At 46.1% G+C, this 23,319-nt stretch overlaps 1 protein-coding gene across 3 annotated transcripts in view; it reads left to right on the plus strand.

Annotated features, from left to right (window-relative positions):
* The window catches only part of mtTFB2 (mitochondrial transcription factor B2), a 221,260-nt gene that overhangs the window by 22,144 nt on the left and 175,797 nt on the right, over positions 1-23,319 (plus strand). For all 3 annotated transcript variants that reach the window (XM_065424247.1, XM_065424246.1, XM_065424248.1), the window contains exon 3: positions 12,031-12,197. In XM_065424247.1, coding sequence (XP_065280319.1) covers positions 12,031-12,197 — 167 coding nt within the window. The remainder of the gene's footprint in view (positions 1-12,030; positions 12,198-23,319) is intronic.

Here is a 23,319-nt window from a genome sequence, read left to right on the forward strand (position 1 = left end):
AGGTGCATTCAACGACTTGTGGCAACGTGTCCAGACACTTCCAGTGCTTGCTCACTTTGATGAGACCGCTCTTACACTGCTCCACACTGATGCCAGCAATGTTGGCTTCGGAGCTGTTCTTGTGCAGGGGCAAGAGGACACAGAAAGTGTGCTTGCCTATGCATGTAGAACCATCTCACGTACAGAGGCTAATTACTCCACAACTGAGAATGAATGCCTTGCCGTGGTATGGGCGGTTATGAAATTTCGCCCATATTTGTATAGCCGCCCCTTCACAGTTATCAGCGACCACCATTCACTATGTTGGTTGACAAACCTTAAAGATCCTTCTGAACGACTGGCGCGTTGGAGCCTAAGGCTGCAAGAGTTTGACATGACTGTCACGTACAAGTCAGGGAAACGACATACGGATGCTGACTGCTTGTCTCGATCACCGATGAGTCACCTGCTCCGCCTGAAGAAGAAGACTCGGCTTTTCTTTGTGTTATGGATACATCCGCCATCGCGCAACAACAACAGGACGACCCTGAGTTGCTTGCACTAATCAATTACTTGGAGGGAAGATCTGCAAAACCACCTAGAGTTTTCGCAAGAGGACTGTTGTCGTTTTGTTTACGGGCCAAGGTCCAAGGTCCTTTACAAAAAAACTTTTCTTCGACCGGGTCCCCCTATCTGCTTGTCGTACGGAAGTGCTTCAAGCTTGCCACAACGAGGTGACTTCTGGTCACTTAGGCTACACGCGAACATTAACCAGAGTGCAGCAAAGGTACTACTGGCCGAGACTTACCACCGCCGTGAAACATCACGTTCGCACTTGCCTCGACTTCCAGAGGGGCAAGTCACCTCCGACGAAACCAGCCGGCCTTCTACAACCCGTCGAGGTCCCTCGAAGACCATTTGATCAAATCGGAATGGATATTTTGGGCGCACTTCCTTCTTCTACTGCAGGCAATCGCTTTGTTATCGTCGCAAACGACTATCTCACACGTTACGCTGAAACAAAGGCAATCCAGAGCAGCACAGCAGCCGAGGTAGCGCGCTTTTTCATTGAGCATGTGGTGTTGCGACACGGTGCGCCAACCGTCGTAATAACCGACCGAGGAACCGCATTTACGGCTGCACATTTAGATCACGTCTTGCTACTAAGTGGAACGGCCCATCGAAAGTCCACCGCCTACCATCCACAAACCAATGGGTTAACAGAGCGCTTAAACAAAACAATTGAAGACATGCTTTCCATGTACGTGGATGTTGATCGTAAAAATTGGGACGACATCCTACCTTACATCACCTTTGCATATAACACGGCGAAACAAGAGACGATGCGCATGACTCCGTTCTCACTTGTTCACGGACGAGATGTACGAACGATGCTGGATGCGATGCTTCCACACCACTTTGATGACACTGATACGGACGCCAATGTGTTTACACAATGCGCAGAAGAAGCTCGGCAGCTCGCGCGCTTGCGGATCTGCCAGCAGCAAAACTACGAAGCAGGCCGCTATGATCTTCACCGTAGAATAGTTACCTATGAAGTCGGCGACAGAGTATGGGTTTGGACACCCGTACGGAAACGAGGCCTCTCCGAGAAACTGTTAAGGCGATACCTGGACCATATCGGGTATTGCGGCGACTCAGTGATGTCACCCACGAGGTCGTTCCTGATAATCTGAACTGTACATGGCGCCACACACACCTTCCTGAACTTGTGCACGTTGTCCACATGAAGCCGTATGTGAGCGAATAACTATGCTAGTGGCCTTTACTTCCGCAACTGACATTTCTTGTCCAGCATCGGGACGATGCTCTCGTAGGGAGGGACAAATGACGCGTGTATTCTATGCAGACGATGACGACAATGGGAGCACTAACGGACTTCGCCTAGTGGGTCAGAGCAAGATTAAGTGATGACGAAGAAGACGTGTCTCTGGTGTGTTTGTTTTTGAACAGATTGTCCTGTTGTTGCTGAAGAACGTCTCCCTGTGTTCTGTCCGCGTTTTACTGCGACAATATGAACCAACTAGCCCACCAGAACATCCTACTAAAGTACCATAGCTAATGTTACGATTAAAAATGCCTTGTCCTGTCTTTTTGTTCCTTCTTAGTGTGCCGTTACCGTTGGCACTTCATTTTTTGAAAGTTACAGTTCACTTGTGTGGCAACCGTTAGTGCAAGTGCGAAGAACAGAGACATTCAAAATAAGGAATACGACGACGATAAAAACGACAAACAGTGCAAAGAACAAGGATTGCGAGAGACGACATACACTGCACTGACTTCCAACAATATTTTATTCGTTGCCACTTCATGTGTATATATACAAGAGGGGGCATGCGCAGAAAATGAAAGGCAGTCACAAGGGGTGTTCTAACAGCAAGTCATTGTACTAAGAACATGGTCACTTGAAAAAAACTAACATTACTATTTCTATCTGCTGAGCTACATGACTTCACTAGGGGTCAGTGCGATAGAGGGGGCACTAACGCACACACTAACCAGTTTTCTGATGAAATCAGCATCTATAATTTCCCACATGAGCTGTGTCTCGCTAAAAATTCTGTATCTTCAAAGAGGGGCACACAACCGCAGTTCCGGCAATGGATGCCCAAGTGGCCTTGAACAGTGTTATGGACGTTGTTATAGTGCTTTCTTAAACGATCGTTTAAGGACCTGCCTGTCTGTCCAACATATCTACTGCCGCCAAACAAGGGAATCTGGCAAACCACATTCATTGTGCATGTCACAAGATGTTTTCTTTGCCTGACAGAGCAACAACTCTGACATGATTTAAGTGCATTTACATGTTTACATAGCCTTGCCAGCTTTTCTGGGGCTGACAAAGCGATGGTGATTCCTGCACGCTGCCCAATCTTTTTTAGCCTACAGGAGACATCATGCACATATGGTAGCACTGCAAACCTGCGTCTTTCAACCAGCTGGTTTCTTGACTGAGCGGGCTCATCACGTTTTGTGCATCTCAGAAGCTAATCCACTATGGCTGAAATTAAGGGAACAGCATGGTCCTTGGCACATCTGCCCAAGTTTGATCTTCACCCCCTTTCTTTCTCCTGGAGACTCGGCTCTTGCAGTTTTAGAGTTTGGAGCTGAATTTGAAGTCCCAGCATTTCCACATCCAGTTCCTTCTTCCTGAGCTGCACGGCAGCTGCTTGACTACTGGAGTCCGTTGTAGTGCTATGCCTTTTTGAGGCCTCTGCCCCAGCTAAATCTGTCTTATTTGAAGCTGATTCAGTGGTTATTTCTGTTGCTCCGCGCTGCATCTGTGCTCGCACGGTGATCGACGTGGTGCTTTTGGAGGAAATAGGGCAGGGCCTACCTGAACTCCTATTTATCTCAGGCACTTGGCCAGCTGACCGGTGGTGATGCCGGTTGAAGTCATTCCACGCTCACGGTCGGGCAACCACCCACTCAGTTGATAGGGTCATTCCCCATGAATAGTGGGTCCTTGCCATCCTGTTCATGACGCCGCTAGTGGTTGATACACAGCAGGAGCCAAGTTTTGCAATCGCCGACTCTTGACAGAACACTGTTTGGCTGTCCTCCACCTGTTGTCTCGCAGGCTTTCGTCAAACACTGGTCAGGGCCTCCACTAGGATGTCGCCGCAGAATCTTGAGCCTTGGCTACTGGAACTTTTTGCGAGAATAATGCTCCAAAACTCTTCCCAAAATGTCCCACAGGCTGTCACGGACAGTTGGGCTGGGCCTCTCACTCAGATGCCGCCATGGGATTTTGAGCCTCGGCTCCCAGAACTTCTTGGAAGAATAATGTTCTAGCACTCTTCTCTAAGTGAATTGAATAGTTGTAGCCAGCCCTGATGCAGCAAGTCACTCGGACTACCCTGGTCACAGCACCAGTTAAAAGTTTCTTCTCCTCCAGGTCTTCCAGGCAAATGAATCTTCAAGGAGTATTCACCGCTGTCCGGCGACACTTTGCACTCAGGGAGGCCAACTTAGAAATACATATGTTTATTAAGATGAGATGATTAAGATTATGATGATGATGATGATTAAAACAAAGCCGTACACACAGGCTAGCGGCAGCCAATTATCTAGCTCGCTTGCCTCCCTCTTCCCTCTACACACTCCTTTAAATGCCCTTGCGAATTGGGGCGGCACCCTTATTTCAGGCCTCCTCACTCACATTCTACCGATCACTTTTATGTTAAAGTAGGCGGGACCATCAACAATACACACTGTGACTGTCCCCTTTTACTAGTCCTTTTGAAACACACAGATCATCATCATCATCAGCCTATTTTATGTCCACTGCAGGATGAAGGCCTCTCCCTGCGATCTCCAATTACCCCTGTCCTGCGCCAACTGATTCCAACTAGCACCCGCAAATATCCTAATTTCGTCGCACCACCTAGTCTTCTGCCATCTTCTACTGCGCTTCCGTTCTCTTCGTATCCATTCTGTCACCCTAATGGTCCAACGGTTACATAACCTGCACATTACATTACCTGCCCAGCGCCATTTCTTTCTCTTAATGTTTATTAGAATATGATCTGTACCCATTTGCTCTCTGATCCAAACTGCTCTCTTTCTGTCTCTTCAAGTTATGCCTAGCATTCTTCGTTCCATCGTTCTTTGCGCAGTCCTGAACTTGTTCTCAAGCTTCTTTATAAGTTTCCAAGTCTCTGCCCCATATGTCAGCACTGGTAAAATGCATTGATTGTATACCTTCCTTTTCAATGATAACGGTAAGCTCCCAGTCAGGAGCTCACAATGTCTGCCGTATGCGATCCAACCCCTTTTTATTCTTCTCTGAATTTCCTTCTCATGGTCAGGGTTCCCTGAGATTAGTTGACCAAGGTAAACGTACTCCTTCACAGACTCTAGAGGCTGCTTGCAATCTTGAACTCTTGTTCCGTTGCCCGGTTATTTATCATTATCTTTGTCTTCTGCATATTAATCTTCAACCCCACTCTTAGACTCTCCCTGTTTAGGTCCTCAGTCATTTGTTGTAACTTGTCTGCAGTGTTGCTGAATAGAACAATGTCATCGGCAAACACACGGATCAACACTACTTAAATGAATGCCACATGGCCCTCTTGCATGGGGTTCACATGCCTTGGTGCAGCCAGCCCGGTACACTGGCATGTCATGCAAACCCATAAATCGCCCCGTGAGACACTTACCCCAGTCATGGCGCAGAATTCTATCCTCGCGCGGCTTGGCCACCATTACATTCCTATTACATATGTATGCTCGACGGCATAAACACTGTCTCACCCACTGCCATGGGAACGCCGTCACCCCTGGCAAGAATGTGCCTATGTCCCACAGGCTGTCATGCGTGCAGTAATGCGCCTATGTCCCATTGAGTGACATGCGTGCAGCAAGGCGGCCACTTGGCCTGTGGTTACATGCGCTTGTGCGCAAAGTGTTCATATATCTTGGACACCGCGGTGGAAGCACGCTGTCTGCCGCATTCCCTGTCTTGAAGAATGGCACCATTCTAAGAACATAAACGACCACTGGCTGCGAAAGAAAACAACCTGCGTGGGTGTCATGCATGTGGCTCCTGGTTTCTTGCGTGGTTGCGTACAGTTTATACTAGGCTGATTGTGTCAACCAACTTAACTTGGAACAAACTCCAAGCGAACGCTGTTGAAGTTGGCTGCTGCTAAAGTTATAAAGTTATTTAAAGATAAAGTGTTAGTAATGGAAAGACTAAGTTCATTCTATTCTCTAATTGTTTTAAGGAAATACGAATATTTAAAGCAATTTGAGTTTGAGAACTTAGTACGGATATATCAATGTTTATATCACCATGAATAAATAGAAACAAAAACTTTAGTCATGCTAGTTTTCCAATTTTTGCAGTGCTAATAAACATTCGATGAGTCCATTAACTTGTATGTATTATAAATGAACCTTATTGCCTTCCTTTGCGCCCTGCCAAACCAAACATTATTGCCGTACTCCAGCACTGGTTGAATGAGCATTTTGCAGGCCAGCAGATTTGTATTTGGGGGTGCAAGATGAAAGTGCCTTCTCAGAAAGAAGAGTTGTTTTAGTGCTCAGCATGTAAAAAATTATGGGGTTTTACGTGCCAAAACCACTTTCTGATTATGAGGCACACTGTAGTGGAGGACTCCGGAAATTTCGACCACCTGGGGTTCTTTAACGTGCACCTAAATCTAAGTACACGGGTGTTTTCGCATTTCGCCCCCATCGAAATGCAGCCGCCGTGGCCGAGGTTCGATCCCGCGACCTCGTGCTCAGCAGCCCAACACCCATAGCCACTGAGCAACCATGGCGGGTCCCTCAGCATGTATATTGATTTCCACTTGAGGTTGCATTGTTAACATGGGGTTTCCCATTGGAGAGCATGTGTTAAAGTGACACCTAAATATTTACATTGAAATATACAAGTGAGAGGTGTGGCATTGATAATGGAAGTAAAATCAGATATCTCTTTCTTTCCACTTACTGTTAGCGTTACATATTTTTCGGCATTTAGAATCATCTGCCAATCCTGACTCCAAAACAGAATTTTATATATGGTGATCATAGCAGTTAATTTCGCGGTACAAAATACAATCGTCAGCGAATAGACAGATGTTACCATGTATTAAAGAAGGCAAATCGTTTATGTATAATAAAAATAAAACTGGGGCCGAAACACTGCCTTGGCGCACTCCCGATGTAGCAGGTGCTAAATTGGAAGCTTCGTTATAAATATACGCGAATTGTGAGTGGCCTAGGTCGGCCAACTCACTCCTGAGTGCACTCACTCGCACTCATTCCAGGCGTGACTGAGAGTGTGAGTGCAGGTGGTGTGAGCGTCAGTAAGTATGAGTGGAAGTGAGTGCCAGTGAGTGTAAGTGGAGGTCAGTGCCAGTGAGTGTGAGTGGAGGTGAGTGCCAGTGACTGTGAGTGGAGGCGAGTGCCAGTGAATGTGAGTGGAGGCGGTGTAGCGAATGTGAGTGGAAGTGAGTGCGCATGTGAGTGAAGGTGAGTGTTAGTAAATGTGAGTGGAGGTGAGCATGAGTGAAAGTGAGTGTGAGTGCCAGTGAGCGTGAGTGGAGGTGAATGCGAGTGAGTACCAGTCAATGTGAGTAGGTGAGTGTGAGGTGAGATGTGTGCAAGTGCTAATGTGAGTGGAAGTGAGTATGAGTGGAGGTGGTCTAGTGAGTGTGAGTGGAAGTGAGTGCAAGTATGAGTGGAGGTGAGTGCCAGTGATTGTGAGTGCTTGAGTGGCAGTGACTGTGAGTGGAGATGAGTGCCAGTAAACGTGAGTGTGAGTGAGTACCAGTGAATGTGAGTAGGTGAGTGGGAGTGCAGATGCGAGTGAGTGTGATTGCCAGTGAATGTGAGTGGAAGTGAGTGCAAGTATGAGTGGAGGTGACTGCCAGTGATTGTGAGTGAGTGTGAGTGTGTGAATGGCAATGACTGTGAGTGAAGATGAGTGCCAGTAAACGTGAGTGGATGCGAGTGCGAGTGAGTACCAGTGAATGTGAGTAGGTGACTGTGAGTGCATGCCAGTGAGTGGGAGTGCAGATGTGAGTGAGTGTGATTGCCAGTTAATGTGAGTGGAGGCAAGCGCGCGTAAGTGCCAGTGAGTGGAGGTGAGTGTGAGTGGAGGTGAGTACCATTGAATGTGAGTGGAGGTGAGCGTGAGTGCGAGTGAGAGCCAGTGAGTATGAGTGGAGGTGTGTGCAGGCGAGTGTGAGTGGAGGTGAGTACCAGTCAGCACGAGTGAAGGCGAATGAGTGTGAGTGGAGGTGAGCGCCAGTGAGTGTTAGTGGAGGTGAGTGCTTGTCAGTGTGAGTGGAGGTCTGCGTGAACGTGAGTGATCGCGGGGCCTGGAAAAATATGGCGAGTGTGAGTATTCTCCGACACTGCTGACCTAAGTGCCTAGTGTTCACACAATCTGTTAGCTGATATAAGCATTGAAAAAAAAAAAAACGTGAAATGAGGTTAATTGACAGTGTTTTATTTTTTTGATTCTTTTCTCTAAAACTAAAAAGTTTTGTGTATAAAGGATGTTGCACTTTGCGACCTATCTTTCTTGCATTACTGAACAACAATCTGTCGTTAAGTAATGCCAGACAATGCCAGGTGACACCAGGTTACCAGGTAATGTAAGTTATGCGCCAGACACTTTAGGTAACGTCTCGCACGTGATGCATGCACTGGCATGACATTTAAGGTAAGTGCATGCATCACGCACCAGACACACTGTTGAAGTGAATGAGGCTGGCTGCCCATGTGAGCATTTGCCTGTTCGGCGACTCGTCTGTCATCTCTTTTTATTTTATTTAATGTAGCTCTGGTTTCTTCGGCTGTTGATGTAATTTCGCATTCCTGCTGCACTTCGACGCAGCACCCCTGCACTATTGAAACACAGCAAGGTGAGAAATTTTGTTAGACAGTCTGCTTGACAGTCTGGACTGCATTTTCTGATGCAGTTAGTGAAAAACATCTCCGCCATTGTGCCACAGATAGTTCGGCATGTGCTTGGCATGTACTGAATTTTACTGGGTCATGTTTGTGATGCTTTCTCTGACTCCCAACATTATTGTAACTTATTTCTTACTTTTCGGGGCACCTTTTGTGCATACTGACCACACAAGGCATTGTAATGCAGTAAACGAAATACACATCCGGCGTTGTGGCACAGTTAGTTTGGCTTGGACTGAATCTTGCTGACGAATATTGTGATGCTTTTTAAGACCTTCTTTCTGTACTCACACTTGTCGAAAACGCGACGAATGATCGCCAGGAGTGATATAGGGAAGTGTGTTGCTTGTGCCGGCAGAACGCACAATAAATAATGCCGAAGAGCTCAATAACCAGTAACTTGTACCTGGAAAATTGCATCTTATGAATGACTGAAAACATGTTTTGTACCCACAAATGCCTCCACAGGGGCATCTGCATAAGCAGGCATTTGATGTGTTGCGACACCAAGTACCCAAGCACATGAGGGTGGGGCCCTCCCGCATCTCACCATGTGCGGCTTAGCCGTGTCCTGGGAAAAGGGGATCCTGGGGGTTAAGCCGGCCCTGAGTGTTTGAACCTTTAAGGCCCCTTGACAGAAGCAACACACCTCTTTGGCCTCGGCTTCACAAAGACGGCACCCCTGAACTGATCCACCCAGAGGAAATCGGTAGTCGCCTTTTCCTGTCTCTCTCTCCCTCCAACCTTCGTCTTTCCCTCGCTATCCATCTTTCCTGTCTCCTACTCAAGTGCATTGAAACAGTTTCTTTCGTATCAGTAATGAATTATATCGCTAATATTGGCAAGCTTGCGGCAGTAACGTAGTCATGTCCGCTTTGAGGGGACAGAAACAGATGGGTGCGCTTAGCTGCCATTGACAGAAACACATGGCGGGCATGTTGCGAAAACTGCGGCATTTGTCTTCCCTAGTATCCTAATGCGGCACGTTTCCACTAAGGGTGGGCGAATACCTTAGCTGTGTCACAAGTGTCGGCGTATGAATAGGGTACACTTCTAACATATTAGTGTAAACGTGGCTGCTATGGTTGCCGCTCGCGGTTTGTTGCGTGCCTACGAGTGCAGACGAGAAGAATCGAAAGGTGCCTTTTTTGTTGTTGTTGACCACAACCATTATAAAGCTTACACATAATAAAGGCAAGTTTGGTTGCAGCTTTTCTTTTGTCATGGAAGTGCGGAGAGTGATGAAAGGAATGAAATGGTGCATCTGCTTAAGAATGTTTGGTGCGTGCAGACCGCTTGGTTTGTCTTGAGTCGTTCACATAGCATTCGACAGATGGTAAGCGCTAGCATCATTAGCTGGACTTGGCACATGACATATCACTGCGGCAAGTTTGGGGTGCGATCATTACACAGAAAATTACAAGAAAATCGAATTTTATGACAAAATTCAGGGGTGCGATCATTACACAAGTGCGATCATTATGCGAGTAAATATGGTACTAAGAAAAAAAATGTAAAAAAAATTATGGGATATACAAAATTTATCGCCATCTAATTGGCACTATATCTGAAAAGAAAAATCACAATTTTTAATTGAACAGTTATTCCACTACGAAAATTCAAGTGCAAGCACTAGGATGACATACTGGGCTGTGGCAGTCGATGTTCCCTGCTGGCTTGCGTCGTTGTCGGTCTGAGATTCAAAGTCCGACAAAAAGTTGGCGCCCTCAGACTCACTGCTGCTCGGTCCATCAATAAAATCAGCTGCAGACACAGTGGAATCAAGAGATCTGCAATCTTTCAAAGCACACACACCACTCCCGGAGGCGGCCATTTTTGCTTTCTGCTTTGACTATTGCCAAACTTTGGAGTGCGTTAAAAAATTAACACCTAATGGGGGAAAAGCGGACTGCTTAGAAAACAAAAATACAGTTCTCCTTCTTCACTTCCTAGGTGCAGAAGGTCTTGAAAGCGGCATTTCAAATGGTCGATAGTGGGTGGCTATTTTTGCTTTATACCTTGACGAGTGCGAAAACTTCAGAGCACATTAAAAAATCACTGTCTCGGGGAAAAAAGCAAACTGCTTAGGAAACAAAAGAATAGTTCTTCCTTTTCATGTCTGATAGTGCAGTGTGTCCGTGAGCGGCACAGAAAGTCTTGAAACCGGCGATTCAAACCATAGTTGGCAGGCTAACAATGCCGATGGATGCGGCATGGAAAGAGTTACGTTGACTAGGCACCACAGTGCATGACTGTTGCTTAAGGCTTTGAATGGCCTGCCATATAGGTAAGGCCGAAATTTCGTTATAGCCCAGATAATGGCAAGGCATTCCTTTTCTGTCGTTGAATAATGTGCTTCCACTTTCGACAGCCTTCATACCTTGGTGGGGAAGCAGCACACTGACAAGGACAAGGCGAAGACACACGTGAATAGACGACACTCACTGCTATGCTGTATTGTCGCTATTCTTGTGCGGTTTCACCTTGTCCTTGTCGGTGCGCTGCTTCACCACCAAGGGGTATGATGATTAACCACCAACTAGCCCAATTTTCCGCATTACTGACTTTTGACAGCGACTGGCTAGCAAAACCCTTTCAAGTGCATGTTTTCTCTGGACTAGGACAGTGCCGAGGCCTATGCTGCTTGCATCGGTGGGGATTTTAGTATCGGCACTGGTGGTGACTGTAGTCGTAATGTTAGTTATTCAAATGTCTCTACTTGGAGTGTTTCCCTTAAACTTAAACTCGATGTTGGATTTCATGAGAAGAGTGAGAGTTGTGGTGATGTGAGAAAAGTTCTTGACAAAGTGTCTATAATAGGCAGACAGACCAAAAAGCTGCCTTCTTGTTGACGGGCTGCAGAAATTTTGTAATGGCAGCTGTTTTCTGCGGATTAAGAGGGACTCCAGACTTGCTGATGACATGGCCCAGGAATGGAAGGTTTTTGTAAGCAAAGTGGCATTTCTCTGGCTTCAGGGTCAGCCCACATAACTTGATGGCCTCTAGTATTGTCGCAAGGTGCCTAAGGTGATAGTCAAAACTTGAGGCAAGAATGCCAACATCATCAAGGTAGACTTAACAGGTCTGCCATTTCAAGCCATTCAATCACGTGTCCATAACATGCTAGAAATTTGTGGGTGCCAAGCAAAGACCAAAGGTCCTATACTTAGCTACATAAATGCCAAAGCTTTACTCAATTCAGCAATTCATTTGTTACTTATCATTGCTGGCATGACTAGTACTTTTAACACATTTTATGACAAGAATAACTCACCCAAAAATAAAATGAACAATTTTTCTTCACTTTAAATAGTTGCGCAAGTTGGTTAAGACATGCTTATTGAGGGAAGAAGTTTTTCAAACCTGGCTTCCGATGTAAAAAAAAAAATTTTGGTGTGTGGCTTTTCACTATAAGCAGAAAAATAATAATTGGTGAGGTGCAGTGGTTCTAATTATCAATGGTGCAGTTGTTTCTTTCTTATTGAAAATAATAAGTTGAAAAATATTTTGGATGAGCGTCATGGGCAAACTCTAGCAGCTAGCTTACACAGCTGGCATTGCTGGTACAGATGCAGTTTTCCCTTCTTTCGTATGCAGAGATGCTGGAGGAGCAGCTGGCCCACTGGCCTGGTGGCTGCCCACCGCTGGTGTTGGAGGCCAACGCAGGGCCTGGCTTGCTGAGCCGACATCTGATTGAAGGGGGCCGCTTGGCATCACACCTGCGCCTGTTCGAGCACCGCGAATGCTTCCTGCCACAGCTCAGGGTGGGTGAAGGGGGAGCTAACCCTAAAAATAGCCTTATTCTTTAGCCACTTTGGAGGATCTCACCTGTGACCCAAGGTGTCTACTAGCTTGAGCCACTAGTTGCAGTTGTAGCTGCACCTAGTGTGCTAGCTGCAGTCTTGCCTAGCAGACTACATGGGCCAATGTGTATGTTCCTCAATAGACTGAAGCAGGGTTTGAGTATCCACTAGCTTGTATTCCATTGCAAACTTGACTTGCAGCGCATATATAGACAAGGGGGCAGTAAGAATGGTGAAGACAAGTGCTGGCTTCCAAATGAATTTTTGTTTCGAATTACAAGCATATGTGACCAAGATACGAAGACAACAGCGCCCTCTCCAAAACATGAAGCCAACATTAGCAAGCACTCAGAATTCAAACAAACCACAACTGCCCTCTTAAGACAATCAAGAGCACGTTTGCGATCCCAGGAAAGCAAGTTAATGCAATTAGTAATCTGTTAATGCCGTTAACGGCTTGCTGACCGAGTCACCCTCAGCGATTGCTGCTGCTTCAATGATAAGTCTAGTGTTTTTATTAGGATGCCTAGCTAGGATACTGTTCCTTTCAAAGAACGGAACACAGCCACATTGTGCGCAATAGACTCAACAAGAAGCCCTTCTTGCCCTTTCCCACTTTATTGCTATGTTCGTGTAATATAACATTTAGACATTTACTTGTGTGTCCTGCATAAGACAGACCGCGTTGCAGGGGTATCTTGTAAACTACACTTTTGCAGCTTATCGACGCTGACGGTAGCGAACGAGCAAGTCAGGCGAGCAGGGGTGCGATTGTGCAAACAGGTCACTTTTCCATTCATTCTGCTGCCCTCTCCTGATTCGTTGGTGCGTGCAGTACCACAAGACGCGCACATGTCACGCTCCTGTCAGTCATTTGAAAACCGAGCGTCGTCTGCTAGCGTGGAGCATTCGACAAGGTCATTTGCTTTGATGAATGAATGGCTGTTGTGCTAGTAGCAGGCCTGTCATCTGTTCCTGATGTTGTCGCTCGGCCAGCATGGGTGTCTCTGGCACAGGTCCCGTTTTTCGAGATTAAAACACGCTCTGCCATAGCAGATTGTTAGCAATGTTAATTATTGAAAAACAATTGTAATCACAGTGAAAGTAAAAGTTGTGCCTGCATTGTGATAAATGTAAATTGTGTTCTTTTTTTTTTGTACATGTTGAATGATTGAGCGCATTTGTCAAGAATGGATTCCATGTCATTTCACGTTGTGCTCTTGTTACCGCTTTTGGCTTAGAAGTGGTAGATGACATCCTTCGCGTCTGCTCCATTGAACATAAGCTCACCACTGCTTATCATCCACAGACGAGTGGATTGATCCCGAACCGAATGCTGAGATGCTGGCCATGTATGTTTCACCTGGTCACCGTGACTGGGACAGCACGTTACCATTTGTTACCTTCGCATACAATTCGTCATGGCATGACACTGCTGGATATTCACTGTTTTATTTACTGTTGGGCTGATATTGTGCATTGCCATTCAGTACTCTCCTTCCGTCAGCTCATCACTCGCCTACTGCATATGCCAGTGACCTTGTTGCTTGAGCCTGTGCAGCTCGTCAGCTTGCCCACGACCGACTTTGTGCTTCGCAAGAATCCCATAAGTCCCGTTACGACAGTGAACACAGAAAAGTGTGCACTTCACACCTGGTTCTCTGGTTCTCCTATGGTTGCCGTGTTACTACATTGGCCTATCAGAGAAGTTGCTCCCACATTACATCGGGCCCTACAATGTGCTGCGTCAACTCGGCGACATCAGTTACGAGATTATACTCCTGGACCCTGCTTCTTCAACCTCCTTTGCTACCAACTGATGATCACGTTTCCCTGCTGAATCCATATTGCCCTTCTAGCTCCTCACCTTCGTCGCAAGCACCAGTACGGTGCTTCCGCTGCCAAAGGCGGATGTTACATAGTGATCGATATGTGGATGAGCGCAAGCTTTGGCAGAGCGGTGAAGACGACAATCAGGACGCTTGCACATGGGTCTGATCAGACATCTTCTCTTGCCCTAGCTTCCTTTGTAAATATTTTGTAAATATATCCTTCACCTACATCTCGCCTCCATCGCAATATATATGTATATATATAGGTGTTTATTTATTTATTTATTTATTTATTTATTTATGGTACCCTCAAGGCCCGAAGGCATTACAGAGGGGAGTGGGAAAACGGGAAGTATAACAATAAAGTACGGAAAATAAACAATGCAGTGTGTTAATAATTACTAATTATACAATACTATGTAATATTTTGCCCAATATTTGTAAGTACGACAGACAATGTAAACAAAGTAGCAACTTGATAATTCCTGTTAGTACAATGTTAACCAGTGTCGTCCTAATTAAGTGGCCTGTAAGTACGGCAAGTAAATGAAATAACACGTTAATAATTCCTAATCATACAATGTTAGCTAGAGCCTTACGAAACAGTTTGTTGTCGACAATAGATACAATTTCACAGGGAAGGTGGTTCCACTGTCGTGATGATCTGGGATGAAGATGAAGAGAGAGAATACGACATTCGGCGATGTTTGCATGGTTTGGTAGCCATCCTGAGTGACATCCGAAGCGTCCTATATATAGCCTCTAAATACACGTCTTTTCTCTCTCTCTCTTCTCTCAGCTCAAACATACATTCTTCTGTGCTGCTGGTGTCAATTTTTTGCAGGAGTGTAATCGTTAACACATAGTTTGTGTAAAGGTTTAAAATGTTTTACACTTGGTTAGAGCAATATTAGCACTTTGTTTGGCTGGTTAAACTCTGCGCTAACAGGTGGCTGGACCACGCACACCGATCAGACGGCTCATGTACGTCTATGCTAAGGCTTCTTCATCAGCTTGAATTTATGCCTCCACCCATACGTCTAAATGCCCAGCTCACCTGTGGTTACCGGAATACCAGACACGTTCGGCACTGCTACAGAATGCTCGCAATGCGCGCTGATTCAATGGCCTCCAATGATCTGCACTGTGCAGATCATTCACATTTGCACTTCTGCTCATCCTATGAAACGACACGGTCAAGCGGCCAGGCAGTGTCCCCTCGCTTGCGTTTACCCGAATACCGTACTCGCAAAACGCTGTTGTGGTAGTAATCCTACAGTGTAAAGTGGCGGCTGCAAACATGGAAATCCTGGCTCTGACCGGATATCGACAGTCCGTTGTGATGCAACCACTCCACTCGTGTGTTGCCTTGCAAAAGGACATGGTGTCGCAGCTTGACATACAGCCAGTCGCTACCTTTGCAGCCCACGTCACAAAAGCAATTCATGGTGCTCATGAAAAGACGGACCGACACTGACTGCGGAGCTCCTGTCAAAATTGAGCACGCTGTAACACAAGCAGACGACACTTGCTGTGTACCGGAAGTGTTTAAGTGTACAGAGAAATTGTTCTTGTGCATTCTGTTTCTGTTACTTTGTTTTTATAGAAACAAATGAACTAACATTACAACTATTACGGACAACATTTGTTCACCATTAAGTTGGAAAAATTATTGATGATGTTCCCTGGGCAGCCAATAGGATAGCTCATCCTACTGATGTCATTAGGGCGATTTACGTCAAATGGGTAGGGGGGGTTGAAAATTTCGCCGAGCAGAATGCTGCGATCGGCTGCAATGTACACTTTTAAAGCGTTATAACAAATTACACACTTTAAGTGGAGCACTTAGATGTGTATAATGATAAGAGGACCTACTCTAATGACTCAGTATGTTTGTACAAAATCGTCAAAATTGTTTCGGGGTCCCTTTAACACTATCACATTAAAACAACGTAGGAGCTGGGAAAATGCGGCACCGAGGAACATAAGAGTGGGGTCAGGGCCGGATTAAGCAAAATTAGGGCCCTGGGCTAATGCGCATGCAAGCCCCCTTTCCCTATGCTAACTCAACCCCCCCCCCCCCGTCGCCTGCTTCCCTACTGGAAATATGCCAAGTTTCATTTTAATTCCACCAAATTAAGAAGAACGAAGTGCAATCAACGGGATTATTATTGTTGTTATTATAATGAAAACAATAAAACTTGCTTGAAATGTGTGCTGTTGTAAACGCCAATATGTTCACTTTGTGATTAATCTGCATTCAGTTTTCAGCAAAAGCTAGGCTTTAACGAAAAGTTTTGTGCACCCAAGACGAATAAGAACATAGAAAAGACAACACAGCTCAGATGTCGATCCCTCTGAAGCTAGGCTTTGTTTGCATCACAAAGTTTAATCCCGTGAGGAGACGCATGTTGTATCTGAAACATTCTTTATTAAAATTCAAGCATCAGACTGCAGTAATCGTTGTACACATTACTCTATAAATATGCAATAGATATATACAATACTTAAGGCAATACAAACACCATAAGGATGCACTAGAATACAGATGAAAATTACCAACTGTAATTACAAAACATTTGAAAATATTTTCGTTAGAGGTAAGGCAGGCCAGGACGACAGCAAATAAACGTGGCACTATCAAAAACAACATAAATACAGTTCTTTATAAGCACGCTAAATATCATAAGAACAAGTAAGAGACGAACAACAAAGATTTGCATATCTTGAATTACACTGCTCAGCGTTTCATTGGCAACGTGGAGGCTGGGAGGCGACGCTACGAACTCATTGGAACTATGTATATCGCGAACAGTCCTCTTTTAAAATGGCATCTTTCGCATCTTCGCTTTGGTGAAATCAGATATAGCCTGTTCGAAGGATAGATCACGGAGGAGGTCACTTTCAATGGACATGATAGGATGCGAGTTCACCTTGCCGTCAGGGAGGCTTGAACGAAGCTGATTTTTTATCAGTGAAAACTTGGAAAACTATCGTTCGGTCTCGCAGTTTGCTACGGGTATGCTTAAGTACATTTGCAAAGCAATAGAAGGGTTTGGAAACACATCAACAAGCTTTCTTTCGTGCAGCAACTTCATTATTCCCAGAGGACTCGTGTCCTGGCACACAGAGTTGTGCAGAAAGTTCGCAAACTGAGCGATTTCACTGGAAAATGCTGGCTCCAAATCATTTTTGTAGGTTTTCACCAACTTCTCAGCCTGCTGTGCCAGAGAGGCCTCGTTACCGAATTCTGTCAGCAATTTTAAGAATCCGAACCTTTCGCAGAGTTCAGTGCAGGCAGCCTTTCGCACTCGCAAAGCAGAGCCTAGGCTGTCAAGTACAACATTGTAGGTCTCTTTGATAAATTTTTTCATTCCTTGTGGCGCACTATCGCTTTTTCCACCCGGGTGCTTACTCAAAACGATGCGTCTGCCCTCATCCTGATAACATTGATTTGTGCTTAGCATGCGTGCTCTCTCTTCGAAGGTAGCAAAGAAAAGTCGCAAAGAATTAACAAAGCCTTCTAGAGAGCTCAGCACGTCTACAGCAGTTTAAATGTGTAGGCCTGGTTTCTGAAGTGCTACGCTCGTTTTGTCAAAGCGCTCCAAGATTTCACTCCAAAAAATCGCGATGAATGCATTCTCTAGCTTTATTTTCTTGAAGAGAGAGTGTGCTTCGTTCCTAGTGTCACCGTTTTCTTCCTCCTCCTTTGATATAGCTTGAAGGCAACACAAGACTGCATTGAAATTTTTCAGAATAGCCTTACATGATTCAGCGTGTCTTGACCACCGGGTGTCAGAGAGACTTTTCAAAAGAAGCTGCTGGCCAGTTCCGCCCATGCTATCCAAAAGATACCTCCATTGCTTAGGTGAGGCAGCAAAGAACACATACAGTCTCTGAATTACAGTGAAAAATTCTACTGTTTCAAGGCAACTATCAACGCTACACGCGCCAACTAAGTTCAGTGAATGACCAGCACACGGGATGTAGACTGCCAATTCGTTCAGGTGTTTGATTTGAGCTTGCAGTCCTTTGTATTTTCCCGACATATTACTCGCATTATCATAAGCTTGGCCACTACAATCGTCAATTGAGATGCCATTGGTCGTCAAGAGGGACATCACGGTATCGAAAAGATACAAGGCGGTATGCGATACAATTGGAACAAATCCAAGAAAGCGTTTGTACACTTTCCCATTTAAATAGTATCGTAAAACTGAGAGCTGATCAATGTGACTAATACGTTGTTGCGCCAAAAAAAGGAAGAAAGAAGACTTGGGAAGGAAGAGTACGAAACGACAGATGCGCGCAAACCTTTTCTTCTGCTCTTTTCCAATTAGAAAAGCCGTGCGTGGTGAAAGCACTGGGGTTGCTTGAAATCGAAAATAGTTTGCACATGAAACAGTAAACGGAACCTTTGGACTCCGAATACATTAACCAGTGTTGCTCATACGCCTCCCCATTTACAGCCTTTCGCATGAAAAGATGAGGTGACATACTATATATACACGATTGTAAGTCGACCCCCCATATCTCGTGACAGGAGAAAAAAAAGGAGAGCATACTTGAGGGCGCATTCGATAACGAAAATGTATTAGTAGCTGACATGGTCACTGGACTACTCATCTTCACTAGTGCTGCCATTGTCATCGTTACTATGGTCCCACAGTGCGTCGTCCTCCCGTGAAATTTCACATTTGACAAACGACCGCACCACATCTTGTGGAACAGCAGCCCACGCCGAATGCACCCAACCACACACAGCCGTCAGGGAGGCTTTTTTTGACAGGTCCAGTTGGCGTAATTTCGCGGTCTTCTGCCACCAGCCACTCGTACTCACAGCGGAGCAGGTCCTTAAAAGGCGAAGTTCTGGGCATGTCGCACTTCACTGGAAAGGACCGATTGCGCATTTCAGCGATGTACGCCGCAAGCTTAGCCTACAGCTCCGGAAAGCGCCGTTACACCACCGGCGTAAAGGATGGCAGCCCTCTTGAACGCTGCTGTGAATGAGTGCCGAATGATTAGTGGGCTTGGAGCACTCCTGATGACTGAGGAAGCATAGAAGTAGCACGTAGTCGGCAGTCAAGTGGAACGCGTTAAACCAATGCCTTTCGTCAAACTATAGAGAAAGCTAAGCACACAAACAGAAACCCGCGAGTGGTGTCTGCTCTTCCAGGAACTACCGATGCTCCCCATAGAATAAAGAACAACTTTAGAGAAGGGAAACTATACCTTCCACAGTGGTTCGAAAATAAGAAGCGGCAGCGCTTGGAACTTAGTGGGGGGCCCGACAGATGGCGATACTTAAACAGGAAGCTGAAATGTTTTTTTTTTAGTACAATATTCAATATGACCGCTTTATACCGGTGGCGTACGCTGGGTACGCGCCGTGCTCACCTCGCTGGCTTTACGGCATGCCTCAGCTGCTGCGTTTTAATGGCCAGGAGACTAAAGAGCCTCTACTGACGCCCATACAAACAAGCCACAAGTGAGTGAACAGGACGTGCAACTTTATTGGCAGAAGAATACCAGTGCACCTTCTCAGACAAGATCAGAAATAAAATTTGCATGTCGAGATGTGCTGAAACCATTAACGTGAGCTCGTAAACTGCTCACTTTCGCCGCCGCACATGGCGATCTGGTAACGAGTGACAATCAGTAGCGCAAGCAAATTGGGCAGTGCACCACCTGTTTGCATTGACAGTCGCCGTAACTTGCATTGCGAAGCAATCGGGTGACGCAAGGCATCTGCTGCCGCAACCAACACAGTGACATGGACTAAACGGCATTTTATTGTTCCCGCGTTTCCAACCTGCACATTTCTTTTTGTTCTTTCGGGGGCCGCTAATGTGTAACTCATAGTTGGTGCCCCACATTCTCAAATGTGGGCATCACCATTTTGCAGCCACTTTTGCAGGCCTTTCCACCCATGTGGCTATCAACTTCGGACCATGTAATAACGTGTGCTGTCTCCGCTCACGCCACATCACGACCGATGAAGGCCCACAAGCATAATTTGCAGGCGGCTGCAGCAAGAAATGTCGAATGGGGGGAGCACCAATTACGGTGCATGTAAATTGGGAGTCTTTGTCGCTGTGTGGACTGCAGGAGCAGGTGGTTACCTCGGGAGACTGTTGCCCATGCAGCTAACCAGGTCGCCACATCGAAGAAACATAACACGGCGACCATTATCAAATTAGACTGTGCATTCAATCACCGCATAAGGTTCAGACAATACACTGTACATTGGCTAAGATCCACATGACAACAGTGGGCATTCACGCACTACAAGTTGCACACAGCACATTCAGCTATCCGACTTCAGGCACAGTACTTGCCTACGTCGCACATGGTGGTCTAGTAACGAGTGACAACCAGCAGCACAAGCAGATTGGACAGTGCCCCACCTGTTTGCACTGACAGTCACTGTAACTTGCACTGCGAATCAATTGGGTGACGCAGGCACCTGCTGCCATAGCCAACACAGCGACATGAACTACCCGGCATCCTAGTGTTACCTCCTTTCCTACATGCACGTTTCTTTTTGTTCCTTCGGTGGCCACTAATGTGTCACTCACACTTGGTGCCCCACCTGCTCTCAATATGGATGTGGTCTGTTTCGTGGGAATCGCCAATTCGCAGCCACTTTTACAGGCCTTTCCACCCATGTGGATATCAACTTCATACACTTCAAACCATGTAATCATGTATGATAGTCTCTGTTCTTGCCAAATCATGGCCAAAGAAGGCCACAAGCACACTTTACCCACGGCTGCAGCAGGAAAGGACAAACAGGGAGCACCAATCACAGTACATGTAAATAGGGAGTTTGTGTCACTGTGTGGACTGCAGGAGCAGGTGCTTACCTCGAGAGGCCGTTGGCCAATACAACTGAACAGGCTGCCACATCCCAGAAATGTAACACGGCAACCATGACCAAGTGGGACAACATTGAAACAAGATTACGCAATCAAATCACTTCAGCATACTTTAACATAACGCTCAATCTATACATCGGCACTATGCATTGGCTACGATCTACATGACAACAGTGAGCATACACGCACACGGGTTGCTTGCGGCACATTCAACCGTCTGACTGTAGGCATAGCGCTTGCCTTCGTCACACACTGCAGTCTGGTAACAAGCAACAACCAGCAGCGCAAGCAGATTGGACAGTGTGTCCCACGTGTTTGCACCGACAGTCGGCGTTGAATATGAGCAACTTGCATTGCGAAGCAATCGGGTGACGCAAGCATCTGCTGCCACAGCCAACAGCGACATGGAGTGCCCGGCATTTTAACATTACCGCCTTTCCAACCTGCATGTTTCTTTTTGTTCTTTTGCATGCCACTAATGTGTAACTCACACTTGGTCCACCACATTCTCTATACAGTAAAAGCTCGTTAATTGGCAAGGGGAAGCCGCTTGAGTTCGAGTTAACGAAAGTTCGAACTAACGAAAGTGAAGGAGAGCAAGAGTACACTGCGATTTGGAAGCAGTAGGGCATGTCAGAAAGTGATGGCGTTTGCTGCGGACACACGCCATCTTCAGGTCGAAGCTCTAGGTCCGACTGTGCCACACCACCGATGTCCACCGAAACGAACGTTAGCCGAGGCTTAACACCATCACAATGAATCGCGATCGCCGATACCTCCTAATCTGACAACAGAGGTGCACAACCGATGAAGACTGCCGAGACAAAGACGCTGAACATGTGAAGGTGGCGAAGGCCCTGATTTGTTGGTTCTTGATTGCAAGCGCAGCTGCGACGTACTTGATTCGCTGTGTTTTGGCGCTTGCCGTGCCATCTCCGCACAACATTAGCAGCTGTACAAGATTTGTAAAGCCTCCGAGATTCGCAACGGGCACGAAGTCTCGGAGGTTACGTAGAACGGAGAGGCGGCAGCCGCCGCTGGCTTCTGGCTTACCTCGCGCAGGTTAGATTTTTTTCCGATTTTGCCTTCTCTCGCCCTTCTCTCCGTTTCGGAGGAAATACAGCCTTGTGTGTAGGCAGTAGGCGTGTTTCTCTGGCCGTGTGCCAGGCGAGCGTAGTTCGAATTATCCGTGAGGGAACCTTCTCGCGTTCGAATTAACTGACTTTTTTATACATAGACTTCTATGGAGCTTGGCCGGACCAAATCGTACAGTTCGAATTATCCATAAATTCGAATTATTGAAGTTCGAATTAACGAGCTTTCACTGTAAATGGACATGGTCGGTTTTGTGGACATCACTATTTTGCAGTCACTTTTGTAGGCCTTTCCACACATGTGGATATCAACTTCATACACTAAGAACCATGGAATTATGTACGAGAGTCTCCGTTGACGCCAAATCATGGCTGAGGAAAGCCACAAGCAAAATTTGCACACGGCAGCAGCAGGGAAGGACGGAACGGGGAGCACCAACCACGGTGCGTGTAAATTCGCAGTCTATGTCACTGTGCAGACTGTAGCAGCAGGGGCTTGCCTCGAGAGACTGTTTCCCAATGCAACTGACCAGGCTCCCACATATGAGAAACGTAACACGGTGACAAGTACCAAATCGCACAGCGCCGAAACCAGATTCTGCAATCAGTCTCTTAAATGTAGCTTGCACAAAAACACAGGCTGTCGAACAAGAATAGCAAGCCTGAATGAGACTAGGAATTCAATATGGGAATGAGAAAGCTTGCATTCAAGAAAGAAGCCACTCTACCTTGCAAGCATTGAAAGCCAAAAACAGTAACAAAAGTTAAATGCTACATAGCACACAGTGGAAAGGTTAATGCAAGACACATGCCAATGCCACATCAGCTATTTCAGGAGAGGAATTGCACATGGCAACATACACTAGAAAGAACTGCTACACATATGTTATGCTACTAAACAGTGAGTGGCATTAAGTATGAGCAAAGAATCAGTTGACCTTTAATGTTTGTATGAGGAATAGGAATGATCTCTAACAAAAGTGTGGAATGAAGAAGCTTGCATTCATTGAAACAAAATTATACTTGGCAAGAATTGGCAAGGCCAGGAAGCTCACTAAAAGCTCACTGAGGAAGGGCAAGCTGACAGAACACTCTTAGCCAGCGTCGTCTGTGCTTGTTCAGAGGTTGCAGGTACATCTGAAGACAAATAATTTTTGTTGTTGAGGTACCTGGATGACTCGGCCAATATCCGTGCTGGTGGAATGATGGCGAAGGCTCTTTTCACTCAGGACACGGTAAAGGTTGCAGAGGGCCTGTAGTATGAGGAGATGTCTTGCGT

Source organism: Dermacentor albipictus, chromosome 7 (assembly GCF_038994185.2).
Source record: "Dermacentor albipictus isolate Rhodes 1998 colony chromosome 7, USDA_Dalb.pri_finalv2, whole genome shotgun sequence".
In the NCBI taxonomy this organism is placed as follows: domain Eukaryota; kingdom Metazoa; phylum Arthropoda; class Arachnida; order Ixodida; family Ixodidae; genus Dermacentor; species Dermacentor albipictus.